Source organism: Blennius ocellaris (genome assembly GCF_963422515.1).
Source record: "Blennius ocellaris genome assembly, chromosome: 9".
Lineage (NCBI taxonomy): Eukaryota > Metazoa > Chordata > Actinopteri > Blenniiformes > Blenniidae > Blennius > Blennius ocellaris.
The window spans coordinates 16,074,957-16,094,329 of NC_137658.1; the positions used below are offsets into that span (position 1 = coordinate 16,074,957).

Consider the following 19,373-nt stretch of genomic DNA (forward strand, 5'->3'; position numbering starts at 1 on the left):
ATTGATGTTTCTGCTATTCTAATGTACGTTATGAAAAATGTAGCCAGTGTTCCAAAATGTACTGAATACTTGAATAAATATCAACTGAAACAAAAGTCCTATCATTTTTATATGTATATATATTGATGAACTGTAGTAGATACCTGATGAAGTTTTGTATTTGTATTGTCACAACCCAATGCTCAAATATATTGAAAAGGCACTTTTATTAAGATTTATTAAAAACCGAAAGAAAAGAACCTTTGAGGGGAAAAAACCTGATTATGACAAAAGGTCAAAGTAATGAATACTGCTGCAGCGTCTGTAGACCCTGATGCCTCACGTCTCCCACCCTCATTATATCTTGTCTCTGTTTTTGTAAAAATGGTCACAATCTGTCCAACAGATATTTAAAATAGCCCATATTTTCTTACTGTAATACACATTTTATAGACAGATGTAGCTGAGTGTGTAAACATAGTCGACAAAAGAAATGAATCATGGTAAAGGAAAAACTAAATAAATGTGATTGAAAAAAATTGAGTAGCATTCCAAATTAACAAATCAAATAGTCTTATGATGACTGAAAGACACAGTAGTGACCCGGCAGCAGGGAGGTTCCTATGAGGTTCATACTTCAAACCTTTAAAGTCCGTCATATGACCATGTTGAAATGATTCACTATGTTTTAAACTCACCATGATAGAAGAGACAACTGAGCTTCAGATAAAAAAAAAAAAAACTCTCTTGCAGTTTCAACTAAACATGCAAACAAAATTCAGTGAACATAAATGCATTTCAATTTAATTCACAAAAGGCGACGCTATCCAGTGCTTATGAACAAGAGTTTAGGTACAAACAAACCCCACACCAATTCATCCTTCTTTCTTTCTTTCTTTCTTTCTTTTTTTCCCTTTCTTTCTCAAATGACCACATTTACATGCTCAATCAGTGCTATTGTTCAACCCCACAATGCTTTTGGTTAAACGTGTCCTGACGTCAGGCCACGAACTCACGCGACCTCTCCTTCAGATTCAAACTCACTGTCTTCTTTCTGACTCCACATGTCCAGTTTCACTGCGTCGTTTCATATAGAGAAGTATGCAGTGATCACATTGAGGCCTCCGTAAAACAATTGCTTTGCAAAAATACTCTTTTACGCTTTTTTGATCATTATTTTCTTACAGTAATTACATTTCTATTAAAATAGCAGTGGGTTGAGATGAAGGGCAGTGTGTGTGTGTGTGTGTGTGTGTGTGTGTGTGTGTGTGTGTGTGTGTGTGTGTGTGTGTGTGTGTGTGTGTGTGTGTGTGTGTGTGTGTGTGTGTGTGTGTGTGTGTGTGTGTGTGTGTGTGTGTGTGTGTGTGTGATAAGTTGCACAGAGTTGTGCAGGAGGGTCAAATCCTTTGAATTAAAACAGCTAAACAATGACTGAAAGACTTAAAAAATAAAGTTTTTTTTTTTTTTTAAAGCAATATTTTTCTGTGTTAAACTGACTTCATGAGGTGTCTCCTCTCACCAAACATTGATTTGCAGCACCAGGTAAATTTTATTTGTTGGAAAAATGTTATAAATGTCTTAAAGGTTGCAAACAACTTGAACGTTCTGAGTTGTTGATGAAAGATAAAGCAGTGAAAAGCAACATGGAAACAATAAGAAAGGGACTGTTCTCCTGATGAGTTGGATTAGCGAGTGCAGTAGTTTTTTGGTCGTCCTGTTGCATGAATGAGGAGCCACGACGTCCCATATGTCTCAGCCTTCAGGATGAAACATTTGCATGTCTCCACACAAAAGCAAGGGATTACCAGTGATCAGATAAGGGTGGGTCTCCTGAAGCTCATGGTCTCTGGGAGCAGGTGGCCTCTGAAATGCACATTCTCATTGAAAACGTTCTTAAAAGAGTCTTTAACACCACATTTAAGTCCTGCTTCAACTCACCTTCAAGTTCCACAAAAGACTTGAAGAGGTTTATCACTCTGATCTCTGGGTTTCTTCCTGTCGCTTCCTTTTGGTTGACTTTGGTTTCTTCTGCCTACAATTTGAACACACTGCTGAAATTCTGTCACCGCCCACACTGTTAACAATTTGTACCAATATCATATTAAAATGATTCACCTCCTCAGAGGACGGGTTTGTGTCATTTTACCATTTATTAATAAATAACGACATAAGCATCAAAACGCACAGGAAAGTGTAGCGAAAATAAACCTCGACTTCCCACCTTGATCAACTCATTAAACTCTTAAGAGTGAAATCATGTTTCCAAAATCAAGAAGCACGATAGTAAAAGTGTTGCACAGACTTTCTACTGCTGTTCACCTTTCAAGTACAGTTCCTGTTCTTTGTAACGTCATTGACCTCTGGCAGTTATACGAGGCGCTTTACGACACTGACAACCCATTTGTGAGACCAACTGAGTTTTTGAAGCGTTAAAGAGAAGATTTTATTCTCCTAAACTAAAAACAAAGAGAGAGAACATGAACACAGTTTCACGACAAAGCTGCAGTTCCAGTGTTAAGGTGTCTGTAATGTCAGTTACTGTTATTACTGAAACTGAGGAAAGCATTTCAAAATGTATAGTTGGGAGAAAAAAAAATTCTTTAGATGGGATAAAACTCTGTCATTTTCAGAAAAGTGAAGCGATTTGTACGTTTCTTTATAACTTTTAACTATAAAGAGACGGCAGACAAAACTGGAAAAATGTTTATCTGGAGGAACTTCCCGTGTTTCAAAGTAAAGGCTACGGAGTACGAAGCCTCTGAGGCCTTCAGGACATAATTGTAATCCAAATAGGCTTTGTACTTGATATTCGGCTCCCCTGAAAGTTTATATCAATGTATTGCTCTTAGCATTGCTTAAAGTTTAACCTTTCAGATAAAACTAAATGTCTCAACAACAAAAAAAGGTTTAATTGAAAACATTGACCACCCAATTTAGCTTGTAAAAAAAAAAGACTTTAGTTTATCATTCAAAACTATGACGCAAGTTCAAGTGTGCTTGCTAAAAATTATCAAAAAAAATAATAACACAACTTGCGTGTAAGTTGTGGATGTACTTTATCCACATGGATGAATGAACACAAAGAGGCTGCATGAGGTTCAGGTGTGTCATTTATTTCCAAGAAAGAAAAAAAAAAAGAAAAAAAAATTGAAAACAAAACAAATAAAAGGCAATTTTATTCATTATATACACTGTACATCCAAGGCGGTCTAGGTTTGTCATGCTCTCCTCTCCCAGTCAGTCTGTGCTCTTCATCTGAACCAGGGCCTCCACATGGGAGAGGAGGAGTTTGGGGCCGGCCCCTCGTCGTGTGCGGGGTTAGCGGGGGCTCGCAGCATGGTCAGAGGGACATGGAGGCCGGAGCAGTAAGGAAGTGATGGTGAGAAACTAAAGAAGGAGGTGTTGGAGGACGGAGGAGACAAGCTGGGGGCGGAGGAGAAGGGGCATGCGAATGACGGGAAAGGAGAGGAGGAGGAGGAGGAGGAGGAGGACATGGAGAAAGGAGGAGAGTACCAGGGGGAGGGAGGGGGGGACAGATACTCATGGCAGGGCGGAGAGCAGGAGTGAGGCTGGAACGAGCACTGGGGTGGCAAAAGGAGGCCGGGGGACTCCTCCTTGCTGTCAGATGTGCAAATGGCCTCCGCGGGGGCGGCGGCGGGGGTCCGCCTGAAGTCTGCCTTGGGGTTCTGGCTCTCCGTGTGACGTCTGAGCCTCTCGACGAGGCCGGCCCTCTGCGCCGGCGTGATCTTGTGCATGTGGCCGGCGAGCCGGGCCACGCACTGCTGAAAACCTGCAGTCTCCATGCTGAGGAGAGGGGGAGGAGGAGGAGGAGGAGGAGGGAGGGCGGCAGGAGTCTTCACCTGACTGTGAAAACAACCTGCAACAAACGCCCCGGAAGTGAGGGATGACACAGAGGTGACACTTTAATACGCTGATTGACACTTCTCCCCACTTCAGTGTGGACAACAAAACAGTGATGAGCAAATCGATTGACCAACCATCGTGCAGGCTTATCCTATCTGTCCACTTTTTAAGATACTCCACAGCCAAGTCCAGAATCTCTGCTTTCTCTATCTTAGGATTCTGCAACCGCTGTCAATGATGACCGGCGGAAAGTGGGAGAAACGCATTTCATCAGTGTGGTTATTGTTGTGCGTGCGTTTGCGTGGAGTGGAGTGTAACTGTGTTGACAGGACTCACTGGATCGGACGTGGACTGGAACAGCAAACGCCTCAGCTCATCCAGACTTTGATTGATCCGATCTCGCCTCTTCTTCTCCACAACTGGCTTAAGACTCTTGGAAGCAAACCGACATGATACAGCTTAATAGTTTTACATACTAAACGTGATCACTCCGATAAATCATTCACTTCTTCCTGGAGGTTTTTTTTTTTTCCCTCAAACTGAAAAGCTGATCGGCCATACTCTGTTGGGGCTGGAGGCCAAATGGTCAGACTAGTCCAGTCTGGTTCTGGGGGCTCATGCAGCCCCATTCCAGCTCAACTCTGCTGGACCAGTAAAACAACAGCCACTATATAAACTCAATTTCAACATAGTTTGTTATAAAGGCCCCTGGTCCAAAATACAGTTTAATGTCTGTCGACCACAACTTGCTCTGTTTTCTCTTTGCACTTTGTTTGGCTTCAAATCTGCTCAACGACTTATATGTTTTCACAAATTCAATTTCATAATGATGTGCTCATAGCAAATCCAAGGTTTAAATTCAATTCATCAAAAACTTTCTTATGGTCAAGATGAAACTTTCTTCGGAACAAAAAAAAAAAAGATGAATAAAATCCTTTTTGCCACAGTTATTCTCTATATTTGTAGAAACCTGTTGCTTCTCGGGCTGCAGCAGCACTGCAGGTGTCATTATGCACGTGTTCATTCATTCATCATAGACTTGATGCTGCTTTTCGTTGTATTTAATTTCGTTTCTACGCTTTGCAATATTACTTTTGGTTCACGGGTCATATGTTTGGCAGCCCAGGAGTAAATATTATAAATGCTGGGGATATTTTTTTATTTTTTTTAACTTTCTTAACTTTTTTTTTAAAGGGGTAAACTATTGTCCCGAAATTAGGCATCTGTGGGCAAATAAATGGGTTTCGTACCTTTTTCCTGGCTCTGACGTCACTGTGAGGCTGATCTGGAGGAGTTCTGGTCATGTTTGGTCCAGATGCGCTGTCAAACTGCGGCAGAGGTTCAAAGAAACGCCGCTTCAGGCTCGCGGAGGTTTTTATAGGGAGAAACGGGCGCGGCATCTGATTGGCTGGAGGGACGATGTGACGTCACCTGGTGGAGGATGGATTACTGCTCTGAAAAAAAGAAAAAGAAATGAAATAAAAAGTAAAACGACACCTTTTACACAAAAATCGTATCTTTACCTTGATATAAGATGGAAACCAAACTCCTGCAGTGTTACTTTTTGGTTTTATTCAGATTTTTTTCTTTTCCAAGTTGTCATTTGTTTTCATTCAAGCGATATTGAAACAAATAGCTTTAAGAAGTTGTAAGGGCAATGACAAAAAATTAATAAAAGGTTGTCTTTTTTCAGAAAGGCAATAAAACTGGTTATACTATCAGATCACAATCACGTGGACGAACTGTGCTCATTGTACATCATGTGGAAACATCATTCACGTCAATTTATCATCGTCACTCATTCACTGGTGCATGAATTGCAAACAAAATCCTGAAAAACGTACTGTTTTTCAACAGTCACATGAAATGCGAAGTGCTCTTTATTTCAAAAGAAGCTCAAAGTGTTGCTTCTCTTTTTTTCCAATTAATTTCATGAAATCATCTAAACTGGTTCCATTCGGTTTGCCTATGCAACGTTCAAGACATATTTGTCAAACAATAAAGAAGCTTATAATGAAATATACAACCCCAATTTGTTTTGTATTTAATCAAAGTTGATTTTCTTATTTGTTTCCCATTAAAGAAAACTTTTTTAAGCATTGTGAAGGATTACGTGACGGAGAGTTACTTTATATAAGTACAAGGGACATACAAATCAAGAATAAATCTAAATGTAGCCAGAATTACGTGATCATTTCGGCATTCCATTCTCGTCCATTTAGTCATTAGACGACAGGTTTCTATATAAGATGCTGATGTGAAGTGAGGCTGTGGGAAACCTTTTTGCTCCTCGTGGGAACCGAACAGACGTGACAAAGTGAGCGGCTCCATTTTATGACGTGTGACAGCGACACTTCATATCAAGGCCAAAATGAGAGCTCATCCAAATGGAGTTGAGCTTTTAATTCAACGCGCCGTGACGTGTGCGTAAAATACGCATTCGATGCGTGGCGCACGGAGCAATCCTCCATGTGACAGTCAGATTCATTTCTATAAGGTTTCCCCCCCTTTTTTTTAATAGGGAAAATAAAAAAGGTGGATTGTCGTGTTTATTTGAGGATGTGACTTAAGTGAGGAAGTGTGGGGATGTTTGTGACACTCGTGTGTGAAGTGTGTGCGCTGCTGCGGGCCTCAGGCCGCTTTGATACCTTCTTTTACGACTTCACACGTCTGCCTCTCTCTATCTCTCTTTCTTTCTTTCTTTCTTTCTCTCTCTCTCTCTCTCTCTCTCAGATCTGTCTCTTCTCTAAACTCTTTTGTCGGTGTGGCTGATGCACATGAGCAGTCACGATATTAGAAGTAAACGGTCCATTTCTCGGCCGACAAAGAGCACAGTTTAAACCAATTAGTTTGCTGCACAGCAGCGGGTGAGCACATTGTGGGGCTTATTTACGGGGCGGGTCCGCCTCGGTTTAAGTCCCACACACTTTTACGCACGCGGGGAGGGAGGGATGGGGCGGGTGTCTCGGCTGGTGCTGAAACGCAAACACCTTCGCAATCAAAGTAACTGATATTTGGGTAAAGACGATGAAACCAGTGGGAAAAAGTTGTATATAAAAACAGGTGACACGTTTTATTTCAGTCAGACACAGCGCGGGGGCCAGAATTCAGGAGAAATGAAAAATAGAGAATAAAATAAAACATATGGGAAAAATTTCATTAATTTCAGACCTGATATCAAGGAGAAGGGCTCTATTGTGTCACACCTTTTTTTCTAGTTTCTTCAGACTGTCTTTGGAAGGAGTGCTATTGTTTAATCAATGAGGTAAAGAGCTGTAAATGAGCCACACTAAGCCCAAATGGGCTTTTTCTCTCGTGTGGTTTCCAGCGTCAGATGTTCAATTTGCCACCCAACGTTAACGTCACCACACACGCATGCATACGTGTGTGCTACACACAGCAAATTGAACACGAATGCAAACAAACCGATTTGTAATTAAAAGAAAAAAAGAAAAAAAAGCTTTTGGAGACCAATGATAACCAGCAAAAAAAACCGTAATTAAAATCAGGAAAATTAACATAAACGATAAAGATAAAGTTTGTAAGATATGTGAAGGGAAGGGTGAAAGGACGAAAGAAATTAAAACATAAGATCCAAATTGTGAAACACACAGAAACAAAGATGGTTCCATGGTGCGTGTGACGTGTTATTTGATGGTTGGCCGTAGAGCGGAGGCAATCGCCGCACCGACTCGCCTCTTGTAGTATTTCAAACGGAAGTATTATGGCCACTGAAAAGCCGTCTAATCTCCAGCAGATCCCCGTGATCCGATCATCCCGGTGTTATCTCCACACTTTAGCCTATTAGGGGGATCAGGGGGACCATAAATGCAGTGCGCAGAAAGCTTCGCCAAACACAAAAGGGCCTTGGTGGCCGCGGCAGCGCTTGCGCCCCCAGCTTTGTGCGCCGCGCGTCGCCGCCGATAGAGAGATGGCGTGAACTTTACGATCGAGAAAAAAAAACACACACACACTCTTCCACTGGAGAAGAGCGCGCGCAGGTTTTCTATTTCGTCAAAGACGCACGGGTTTCTGGAGGTTGGGGAGAACGAGCGGATTTATGTTTCATATGAAACGTGGGTTCTCAGAATAAAAGTGTGTTTGCACTACTTTCAGTGTCGTTTCTATAAATTAGTTTTTAGAAACTTGCGACATGAGAAATTGTTTCAAACTTTAAATCAGAAGCATTTCACACATCACAAAAAAACACACATTTTAGGCTTGTAAAAGATAAAAAAAAAAAAAGAAAAGAAAAAAAAGTCCAAAACCACAAAAACCTTATTAGAACTTACTGATGAAATATAAAGATCCAATGTGGAGGGAATAAATCCCAATGTTAATACAGTTTGGTTTTATTATACTATTTTTGGGAGCACTTATAGTTCTACTTTTATTCGAATTGTGTCATTTTACCCACGATGATAATTCAAACGACTTTGCTCTTTTAAAGTCACGCGTTTCTATCGAAGCTTGTGATTTATAAGTCAACATTATTTATCCATTTTGATCGTTTGCGCTTTTGTAACCAAGTTTCTGCTCCTGGTCGCTACTTTCTATTTATTTCATGTTCTGAGGAAATGTGCTGCAAACATATGCATTGTACACAAGTGAATTGTATTCAATTCAATTAAATTAAAAGCTCATTAAGTTTTTGAACAGAGAAGCTCCACTTTTGAGTAACTTTATTCGACAACAGTGCGTAAAAATCCGTATTTGATACACATGTTCAGTATCTTTCCTTCCCTGATGTTTTCTTTTCACGTCTAAAGATCAGATTCAAAAACAGTTCAGGTGCTATCTTTTGGGAATATTACTCAGTGTGATAATATGAACCTATTTTGAGTCTGCACGTTGTTGTACAAAGTAACTTTCTTGAGTTTAAAAGAAGGTTAGTCATTTAAGCGTTTCAAGTAGTTCCACTTGAGCACAGATTACGGTTGCGCAATCGAATGAATATCTGGATACATATGTAAATTGTGCCTGCCAGGTGATTTCTTTGGCTTTGAGGCCCGACGCGCCTCTCAGGTGAGGGTGTGCCCAAAGGTGAGCGTCCCGGTCGGAGATGCTTAAATAGTGCAGACATCAGGGCCACCATCACTCTTCATGGGTGTCAATGTCATGACTGACTCAGGCCGTGACCCAGACGCTGACATGAAGAGCCCGTCGCAACAGAGGAGGGCGCAGAAAAGGGTAAGCTGCTGGGACGAAGGAGAGGGAGAGATTAAAAACACCCCTGCTCAGACTCTCAACTTGATTTTTCTGCACCTTTTTACGCAGGTGGCCAAACCCGTGATGGAGAAGCGCAGGAGGGAGCGCATCAACCACAGTTTGGAGACGCTGCGTCAGATGATGGTGGAGAACACCGGTGAAGAGGTGAGTGCGTGTGTGAGTGAGATGATATAACAAACAAAAAAAATGAGGTGTTTCTTTCACATGTTGCACGTTTGTCTAACTGGCTCTTTCCTCCACACAGAAAATGAAGAACCGGAAGGTGGAGAAGGCAGAGATCCTGGAGGGTGTGGTCCAGTACCTGCACGCTGAGCAGCAGATGAAGCGGGCCCAACAGGAGGCGAGACGACCCGTGCCCGCGGAACCGATGCCCAACTATGCCCAGCAGCAGAGCATATGCGACTGCATGAGGGCCTGCATGGTGAGGGTCGACCACTACATGGTGCACGGGGCGAACGAAAACGTCGTCCGCCCGGTTCCCTTCGTGCTCCAGGGGCCGCGCGGCCCTCTCAGGCCCCCGGAGTTAATCAGTAGGCCGCCCAACATGGTCCGTGCTGTCCTGGCTCCTCTGCACCTGCCCCACCACCAGCTGCCCGGCCCCTACAGGCCTAACGGGGAGATGCTGCCCTCCCCGGATGTCCCGGAGCACATCGACGAGGCGGTGTGGAGGCCCTGGCCCAAGTGACGCGAACCAGATCCATTTAAGCGCAAATTCTACTCAAAATCAAATACTTATTGTACTATATATTCTTACAAATGTATTTTGGAAAGTTTGAAAGTTGATTTGCTCTTTAAGATTGGCCACTAACCGTCTCGTGTTGCGGATGAAATCATCATTATTAGGTATTATTTGTACTTTTTTTTTTTAGGATCGTGTCCAACTGAAGTCCGACTGACTTCATTCACTTTCTGTACATTAACATGGACACAGTTATTTCCATTTTTGCCGTTTTTTCCTTGTTTAATTTTTTATTTTTTTTCACAGGAGTGTTTTTTCATTTTTCCACTCCATCCCTCAGTGTTTGATTACGTCTGGACACGCTAGGGATATTTCTAATTCAATTTTCTTACCCCAAATGTTTTACTAACCATATTTACTCACGTGTGCTTATAAATAAAAGTTTTTTTTAAACTCCACATCATCGCCTTGACTTTTCTCTTGTGTATGAAAACCTTTGTTCTTTTAAAACCATTTATTTAGATACTCAAACAGGACAAAGGCCCGAAAGTTAAACAGACATGGCGAATACGGGTAGGTGAACTTTGGAAAGCCTTTTCTCAGATGTATTAACTCAACGGAACCACAGCAGGTCACAGGAAGATATTAAATATGTGTGACGGATTAAAACCATGTATGCAAGAATCACGAACACTCGTTATCATAAACATCACACAATACTACACATTTCCCAGGTAGAATGATTAATCTCAATTTCTGAGTCCAATAAATCATTTCAACAAAGAAGATGCATTTTAGACACGCAGACCTATGTGCGTTTTATGTTGCAGATATTAAAGTTTTCCTGACAAAGGCTTTTAGCAAGCAAATTTAATGGGACGCCTGTCATTGGTAAAAATACGTATTTCTGTAGTTTTGTGAGTGTGAGAAGTATTTTACCCTATAATTGAGACCAATATTTAAAAAATACATAAATAAATTGCAGCAGTACCAACACTTGACCCACAGAGAAGTTTATTTTTTGTGCGCAATTCGTTGTGAATGGAGGTCAAAAAGCTTTGGCAGACAATGAGTCGTTATCATTATCAGCTACTGTTTGTAATGCAGGCTACATGCGGATTAATTATGGGTCCTGGAAATATTCAAAATGTACAGGTGGGGGCATGCAAGGTGTTGTCGATCTGCATTTAAATGCATGCTATCAAGGCCGATCAGTGGTATGGGGGCAAGGTCATTGTCTGGATTCTGGTACGAGAGGCTACTTTGCATTAGAGGACAGACGATTATGCAGCCATGGGTTTCTGCTCTGGATCCTGTTTCACCAGGGCTGAACGGGGTCCGTTCAACTCAGCTCTGTTTCACTGGGAATGAAGACAAATCTCATAAACTGTTCAAATACAAGCAAACACGACTGATGATTTTTTTTTTAATAAACATGATCTCTCACACACGGCTCATGCACGAGCGCGATGTGTGTGTGAGGTCGGTTGTTGTCAGTACCTGTGGGGAATACACAATAAAATGTGATCTGATCTACAGCTATAAGTCACGATAAGCTATAGACAAACACTAGGTTTATAACCCAATAAAAGAAAATGACAAAATGTCATGTTGAAAACATTAAAACAAGGTTTCCTCACATAAGGCCCAGGGGCCAAAAGCGGCCTTTCAAAGGACCCACTGTGGTCTGCAAGAAATGAACTCAATATTCAGTATTTCATCAGAAGCAAGTGGTGTTTATGGATTCTTCAGTGGGAAGCTGCCATATTGCACGAGCATCAGCATGAATTCCAAACTGTGAGGATGAGTCTGCAAACACTTAAATGGCGGAGTCTGCAGAAATCCTGCAAAATGACAAGAGACAGGCGTTAACCTATTTAACTTCATCCAAGAGCTGTGGATGAAGGGGACTTTTTTGTTGTTGTTTTTTGGGACCTTTGCACCATGAGGCTTTTTTTTTTTCTTAACATTTGAAATTGCATTTATTTTTCTGTAAAATGCCAAGTTGTTCAGGTTTTTGTAAAAAAAAAAATGCTTTCAATTGGATGCAAACGTTTGATATTCCTGCATTATCATATGCACAATGGTGAAGTAACATATCAGCTCCTTCCTTAACATTTATGCTGTTTCCACTAGTGCCCATTCAGCCCGGCGCCACTCAGCCTCGGGGCTTTTTTCCATTACAATACAGTCCCACCAAGGCGCGGGCAGAGTCATTGGGGCTTTTCCCCCCTGTTGTGCATAAGTAATCACCCCTGATATGATGTGGAGCGCACATGCATGGGATGTCAACTCAAATAATAAATTAAACAGTAGTTTTATATGTTTATACACAATATTACAAAATGCTGGTCGTTATCATAGTGCTTCACTATCCGGTGCCCCCGGTTAACTGGTAACTCCTGCCACAAGCCCTGAGGAGCAGCTGATGTTGACATGAGATACAAAATCAGTAAGATACTTTAAACTTTGACATTTTTTTTTTTTTTAGTTAACGTTAAGTTTAACTGTATTGTAATTCAATTCACCAGTTATCTTTGGTATAACTTTTGATGTGATGAAGAAATATAACCGGCACTGTGTAAAACTAAAGTAGGCGTGAAGCTGGAATAAACTCAAATAACATCAGTGTTTTACTTAATATTATCACCCATTTATTATGAAATTGTCACACATACCATTTGATATTTACTATGTTAGTGCGCCAATTAATCCTCATCACCTTATTTTCTATTAGTCTGTTATATTCTGGAATTTCTCCCTTGTGATTAATAAAGTGTGTTATCCCATTGCTTCACTATGTTGTGCGTTGAAGAACAAAACGTCAAGTCATGTAAACTGTGTGACAGAAAGAGACTAAACGGCGGCGTTCATTGAAAACATGTTTATTAGAACAACAGAAAGTCACAGTACGAACACTGTGAAGCACTGAAATGAGGTTCTTCATCCTCGTGTCGTGGGCTTACATCTTGTAATCGTCCCTTCTACTGTCGGTGCGTGTGTGTGTGTGTGTGTGTTTGTGTTCAGGCAGTCAGGCCCTGGGCTTTCTGGTACTCCTGCTGTAAACTGGTCAGGAGTTCTCGGTGCTGCTCACACTTCTTCTCCAGGTCTTTCAGGAGCGTCTCGTACCTTTGACTGTTGACGGGAAGAAAGAAAGAAAGAGAAAAAGAACGAGGAGTTGAGAGAAAAACATAATTCATCTTGTTGCGGACATTTGTGGTTCTCGCGGAAACTGGAGTTCCCGCCTCTTTAGCCCACGGTGGCTCGGCTAGTCAGCTCGTGGCTAATGGGTCGCCACAAACAGCCGCCCGTACACAGTGTTCAGACCAGATGTCGATGCCTTTTCTTGGAGGAGAATGAAACAACAACAAAAACCCTGAAGGTTTTAATGCTAAACCAGAATGCACTTCACCTTTGAAATATCCTGAACGGTCCAATCCAAAAATCACCACCTCAGAATGTGGATATACAGCACATCGCTAATACGTGGATTCAGACGCAGGGCACCATTTCATTAAATCGAAGTGATCGTGAGTTTTATGTCAAGCTTACATTTCTCCATTTATATACTCCAGCCTTTTCCCGACCGTGGCTTTGGCCTCATCCAAGTCTTGCTTCACTAATACGGGTCCGATCAGCTTGTAAATGGTGTTTGTGGAGTCCATCAGGTCGAGCTCCTGGAGTAGCCAACGGCACAAAACAAGTTCAATTAGTACACGAGTGTATACAATATTATAGCTTATATGATGTAACAAACAAAGTTTTGCAGTGTATTGTATTCAAACGTATAGCCTTACAGCAACGTGTCTCATTAAACCAAAACATAAATAACTGAAGAGATCTATGGACTCCTTATTTTTATTATGCTGCAGTTAAATGGAAGTCAGACATAATTCAAGATGGAAATAATAAAGCCCCGGGGACCAGAGCCATCCAATAGAGAAGAGTCAGAATCAGAAGAATATGTTTCTGCTTCAGGAAGAGCAGTAGACAAAAGCACAGCAAGTGACCAGAGTGTCAGAAGAGAAAGCTGCCTTCTTGTTTGTAAAGTATCATCAGAATCAAAGCCTTTAGATGATGAGTTTGTTCAAACAGACATGAGGGATCACAAGTGCTGCAAGTAGAAGACTTGATTTTTGTGACAATTCACTGTATTTTGCACCCGGAGGAGTCATTTCAAATGCCAGAATGTGTAAACTATTTCTATGTTCCGTGTATCAAATGTCATCTCGTTTGATGTACTCGTACCTATTTGCATTAAAATAAAAGTCATTATAATGAGTTGAGCAAAAAAAAAGTATTGTAATTGGTGTCAACGAAACTGATACAGGGTTAGAATCAGGCTGTAAATGTACTAAAATTAACACCTCTGGTTAACATGGTTATTTGAGGTTATTGTGAATATTTCTACCTCATATGAGGTTATTGTGACTGCATTTTTATTATATATATATATATATATATATATATATATATATATATATATATATATATATATATATAAATAATTTTATTGTGAGTGTTTTACCTCTTTGACTATGTTGTTCTCTGCCAGCTGAGCCTCCAGCTTCTGTCTAGCTGACATGCTTTTACTAACATCTGAAACACACACACATAAACACAGAGGACATGTACTGATTATATCTTCTCAGTTAAAACGCATTAAAGTATTACTTTGATCATAACCACCAGAAAAAAAATACTTATTAGGAGAAATACACTTGACTGTTTGGTTCAAATGTGGTCAGCTAGCTCGACATTACAAGGCACATAATGCACAAAATATACTAAATAACCGCAACATACCTTTCTGCATCTGTGCGTACTTTTCTACTTCAGATTGTAGTTTCTTAACGAGGCCCTGCGCCATGTTTGATCTGTAAATGGTCTCAAATTAATCAAACGTAACAGAACTGGGAGGAAAAATGTGCTGTGCTGGGGAAGCTAATGGGAAGCGGATGTTAGCTAGCTAACCCCCTTCAAAGTAAGAGCGGATGGAAAAGGAAGCGGATATTAGCTCGTCGCTTCAATGTAAGAGTACTGCAGAAACATTCTCTATCTTTTTGTTGTACATACAGAAGCTATAAAAACAAATAAAGCCAGGTCCGCTGGTTATCTAAATGTGTTAGTTTGTGTTTTAAACATGTTGTCCCTTTGCGTTGAATTGGAGCGCCGTCACGGCTGCAGGCTTTTACGGCAGTGTTTTACGACACTGCACCCGGTCCATCCTCGTCCTGCTCCAACATGGCGTCGTCGTTCTGGAAAGGTGTCGTCGGACTCGGACTCTTCGCTTTGGCCCATGCAGCTTTCTCGGCAGCACAGCGTGAGTTCCACCGCACGGCGGGGAGACGCACGCCTCCGCGTGTATATTCAAGCCCGGCTGGGTCTGTGTTATTACTGCGCTGGCTGATGAAACTGCGTCCCGGGCCTTCGTGTCCATCGGCCGGCTAACGAGATGCTAACAGCGTAGCCCAGCTTTGGTTCCCCCACAGGAGATAAAACGTTAAACTCGGCCACAGCCCAGTAGTATATTATCAACTCGTGCCAGACGATATATGTCAGTCTATCAAACACGGATGTGATGTCTCAAAACACCCACTTTCTCTCTAAATTCAGGAGTTAGCGTCCAGATGAATGGGCCACATTATTAGGTACACCTGCACAGTTTAGTGCGACCCAACAAAAAATTATAAATTATATTTATAAATTATAAATCGCTCCATAAGTGTTACTGTTGGATAAATCTTCCTGCAGGATGGTTGATAAACACCATGTTGGACAGTATGGGTTAAATCTCAGCTGATTCATGTTGGAAATGTATTGATATAAACACAGTACTGGATCCCATTAGATTGCACAAGTGTACCCAGTGAAGTGGCTGCGAAGTCATTTTGTATTTTCTATTTGTACTTAAAATTTCTTCTCCTCCACAGACCGATCATACATGCGACTGACAGAGAAGGAGCATGAGACACTACCAACTGACGTGAGATTCACACCTTGATTTGTTCCTTCTATCATCAACACATGTTTTAAATGCTATTTCTTTCCCTTACTGATAAGCTATTCTTTATTGCTTTAGTAATATGTACTATTTCATGATCTAGTCGCTTTTTAATTGCATGCCTTCTCTTCCTCCAGATCGTATTGCAGACTTTATTATCTTTCGTGATGACCTGTTACGGTATCGTCCACATTGCTGGAGAGTTCAAAGACATGGACGCCTCCTCAGAGCTGAAAAACAAGTAAGCACAGTCGCCATGCTGCTCCCTTGGCAGCGGGGATGTTTGTGTCCTTTGTCACCGGGGAGCCACTTGTTTCTCCACCTCAGCATCAGTTTTAGTAACATTGCAGACGGAACCAGCCTCCACGGGGCGGGGGGGCGGGGGGCGTTGAGGCGATCAGCGTGAGCTGGCTTTAGAGATTTTATGAGATGAATTTTTTTTTTTTTTTATGTTTGAGGTTATTTTTACAAATGATGCCAAACTCATAAAACTCAGTATTTCAGTAGAAAGTCAGACAAATATCAGGTTGAGTATTAATTGTTAAAGAAGCTTATAACCTCATATTGGCCGACAAGTGTTGACATTAAATCCCACAAACACTCAGATCAGATTGACTTTTACTTGCTTTACTATTGGAACAAATAAATCTTCCAAACACAAAACTCCCTGCTGTTATTTACATTTCATGTGTGTTTGTAATCGTCGTCTCTTCAAAACAAATCTGTCTCGTAAATGAGGCTGCATGTCTTTATGGGATTACATATTTAAATACAAGTTAATGACGTTTTTAAAGTCTAGAAGTATAGTGTATTTGAAACATAATATTGACAACAGATTACATGCATGTTAGATATAAGGGGTTTAAAAAAAAAAAAGAAGAAATAAAGGGTTTCAGTGTTTCTGCAGCAGGCCACATCCTGTGTTTTGATTATTCTTTGAATCACACTGGAGTTCATACACAAAGTGCGTTTCAAAAAAACTTTAGTTCGCACCAATATTCAGACAACTGCATTCACATTTCTGCAAATAGATCTCATGCAGCCAAACATGAGAAATAACTGAGATGTACGTGTTTTGTTCCATTTAGCCTGATTTCATGATCTTAATCTGTGAGTGAAGTTTGGTGCGGCGCATACTGAAGCTTGTATCACTGCTCCTGTCTTCAATGCTCTGGCCCGCCAGTGTTAAACATGAGAAACTGCATTCCGATCTCGCTGTAGTATCCTGGACTGTATCCTGGTTGGGTTTTTTTTTTTTTTTTTCTTCTGCGACCTGTCACATGTAAATGGTTGTGCTCATTGTTGGGCCTTTTCAGAGGATTAATCAGTTTTTTGCATGAGGTGAAAGGAGGTGCCGCAAGTCTTATCTGACTTTGGTGTGACTGCAATCAGTCTGCATGGAGAGGACATTGTGAATATTTTTTTGTCATTTCCATTCATTAGATGTAGGGAAACATGTTTAGGTGTTTTTATTTTTTAGAGCGCTACTTGTCTCTTAACGTTCCCTTTTGATCCCGATCGCAGAACGTTTGACACGCTGAGGAACCACCCGTCCTTTTACCTCTTCAACCACCGGGGTCGGGTGTTGTTCCACTCCCCGGAGGAGGAGCCCTCCTCCGCCCGCAACCAGCAAGCTCTCCCCAACCCCATCCGGCTACGCAAGCTGGAGCATTTGCACTGAGAACTGGCCTTTCCCACCTGGAACTGCGTCATTGTCAGATAAGATTTGTTTTTTTGTTAGTCGGAGCGAGGAACTCCTCTTCCATTTTTAATTTGTAAATAAACTAATCTGCTGTCTGAACATGCATCCAAATGGTCACCATTACCCCCACACTGACTGTGCCAACCCTTTGGTTATTTTTTTTTCATGCTGACTTTGTTTGTACATACAGTATGTAACTGCTTCGGAGTCTTAAGATGCTGAGACGTCTCCCTCGTTCTCCCTCTGAACTGAAGCCGGGAGGTTGCTGTCCTTTGTAAATCTTTTGTATGAGGGGCAAAACAAAAAAAAAACCCTTTCATTGCCGTTTTAATTCCAACCTTGCGTCAGTCTTTAGCCACGGTCTGGGCCAAACTTGAGATGAGATTCATTGTAATGAGCAGAGGACTCATCCATTTGTTTGACTTCCTGGAAAAGGCCCCTGCACATCCCTGTATGCGAGAGGAGACGGCGGAAGTTTTGATAATACTGTGAAGACTAAAGCAGAAAGCGATGGTACATTCATCTTGAGTGATGTTCTATTTCCCTTCATTTTGGTAAAAATCTACAGATTGTTTTTAATTTAATAAAAGGCTTACTGATTTTATAAAGTGTCCAGATCTGTTGTTTTTTTTGTTGTCACTACTGAGAAGTTACAAGGAGGCATTAATGAGGCGGCCCCACATTCAGTGTGTGCCGTCACTGTGACCTTGATGAAAGGCTGCTGCAGCACCAAAACACCGTGAACTCCGCTGCAGTTCCTCGCGTTGGCCTGGAGGTGGCGGTAAAAGCCGTGCTTTCAGTTTATCAACAACGGAAGCGGAAGACAGTCAAACTTTTAACATGGTGGTTTTACATTCACAGATGTGTGGATCTGACCCAAATACACAAACGGGATACAATTCTACCTGGGGTTTATTTTTTATTTTCTTAAAAAAAAACAATGGTTCATAAAACTTTCCACTTTGTATATGTCATTTTAACAGCTTACAAAAATGGCTTTTAAACATTTCCTTCAAAATAGCTCTTTAAACTCTGAAATAAACAAATTCACAAAAATAATCTATATTCCCTATGAACATTACAAAGTAGTGTACATCTGTGGTAAAAATTGGCGGAGGGGGGGGGTCGGTGTAAAGAGCAGCAGAGGAGCGGCGGCCAGCTGTTGGGAGTTGGAAGAGGCGGACAGACACACCACAGGAGGAGGATTTTACACGCTGCACACACACAAAACATGTTCACGTACGGTGGGAGGAGGGATTACGATCCTCGTCGACTTCGCCAGGAAATAAAACAACAGCTCTGTTGTGCTGGATGTGCTGTGGGGGGGAGTCGGTCGATATTGTGCAACTGTACCAAAACATCAACCCTGCGTGAAGCAGTCCAACCAGCCTGGCTTAATAAAAGCTTGTTTTGACGTTAAATAGCAACAGAACTGCTCCAGGTGGGATATTGAGAAAGCCGTCGTATCATAACACCGGGAATGTGAGCTTTCACTTTTCTCTGACGAACACGGTGACAGTCAGAGCTGGGCAACATGGACACATTGACTATGAGATGGATGATTTAATCACCCAAGTCTGGAACCAGGAAATACTGAGTGGACAGGACTCCAGATCCCCGTATCTCCACTATGGAGAAAATGGAAATCTTTAAAAAAAAAAAAAAAAAAAAACTAATTCACAATGTGAAAAAAGACTTTCATGTTATTAAAACCTCGTTTTAGCTTTTATTCAATTGCAGATCATTATGAGAAACTCCAATAGATTAATGTCTTCCCAAATATAAATGCACTGTCTTCAATACAAAAAAAACCCCATATATTTCTCATTTTCTGGCCTCTGAGTTAAATTATGTTTGAAGATGGAAGCTGCCTCACTCAGATTATAGTGGAAACATTGTTCCTCGCTGCCCTGCAG

General features: G+C 41.3%; 4 protein-coding genes across 4 annotated transcripts; 2 read left to right on the top strand and 2 right to left on the bottom strand.

Moving 5' to 3' along the window:
- Positions 1 to 3,230: 3,230 nt before the first annotated feature.
- her11 (hairy-related 11) lies at positions 3,231 to 5,147 on the bottom strand (the record flags this gene model as incomplete). Its single annotated transcript, XM_080501766.1, has 4 exons — positions 3,231 to 3,843; positions 3,974 to 4,071; positions 4,180 to 4,275; positions 5,094 to 5,147. The coding sequence occupies 4 exons, from the start codon at positions 5,145 to 5,147 to the stop codon at positions 3,231 to 3,233; spliced, it is 861 nt and encodes a 286-aa protein (XP_080357892.1).
- A 3,847-nt stretch (positions 5,148 to 8,994) lies between these two features.
- On the top strand, positions 8,995 to 9,757 carry her5 (hairy-related 5; the record flags this gene model as incomplete). The annotated part of the gene is made up of 3 exons (XM_080501767.1): positions 8,995 to 9,033; positions 9,121 to 9,216; positions 9,317 to 9,757. 3 exons carry the CDS (start codon positions 8,995 to 8,997, stop codon positions 9,755 to 9,757), a joined length of 576 nt encoding a protein of 191 aa, XP_080357893.1.
- Positions 9,758 to 12,620: 2,863 nt separating this feature from the next.
- On the bottom strand, positions 12,621 to 14,694 carry pfdn6 (prefoldin subunit 6). The gene is made up of 4 exons (XM_080502253.1): positions 14,558 to 14,694; positions 14,280 to 14,350; positions 13,304 to 13,428; positions 12,621 to 12,886 (listed from the first exon to the last, which is right to left on the bottom strand). Exons 1-4 carry the CDS (start codon positions 14,619 to 14,621, stop codon positions 12,775 to 12,777), a joined length of 372 nt encoding a protein of 123 aa, XP_080358379.1. The 5' UTR covers positions 14,622 to 14,694; the 3' UTR covers positions 12,621 to 12,774.
- Positions 14,695 to 14,971: 277 nt separating this feature from the next.
- mmgt1 (membrane magnesium transporter 1) lies at positions 14,972 to 18,058 on the top strand. The gene is made up of 4 exons (XM_080502581.1): positions 14,972 to 15,074; positions 15,685 to 15,737; positions 15,893 to 15,996; positions 17,280 to 18,058. Exons 1-4 carry the CDS (start codon positions 14,996 to 14,998, stop codon positions 17,434 to 17,436), a joined length of 393 nt encoding a protein of 130 aa, XP_080358707.1. The 5' UTR covers positions 14,972 to 14,995; the 3' UTR covers positions 17,437 to 18,058.
- Positions 18,059 to 19,373: the final 1,315 nt, after the last annotated feature.

Bases quoted from the DNA above. Each gene is read 5' to 3' on its own strand.
- pfdn6 (XM_080502253.1), bottom strand. From the start codon at position 14,621: ATGGCGCAGGGCCTCGTTAAGAAACTACAATCTGAAGTAGAAAAGTAC. The intron at 14,351-14,557 runs GTATGTTGCGGT...TGTGTGTTTCAG, and splicing joins GTACGCACAGATGCAGAAAG to ATGTTAGTAAAAGCATGTCA. The intron at 13,429-14,279 runs GTAAAACACTCA...TGGCTACTCCAG, and splicing joins AGAACAACATAGTCAAAGAG to GAGCTCGACCTGATGGACTC.
- mmgt1 (XM_080502581.1), top strand. From the start codon at position 14,996: ATGGCGTCGTCGTTCTGGAAAGGTGTCGTCGGACTCGGACTCTTCGCT. The intron at 15,738-15,892 runs GTGAGATTCACA...CTCTTCCTCCAG, and splicing joins ATGAGACACTACCAACTGAC to ATCGTATTGCAGACTTTATT. The intron at 15,997-17,279 runs GTAAGCACAGTC...TCCCGATCGCAG, and splicing joins TCCTCAGAGCTGAAAAACAA to AACGTTTGACACGCTGAGGA.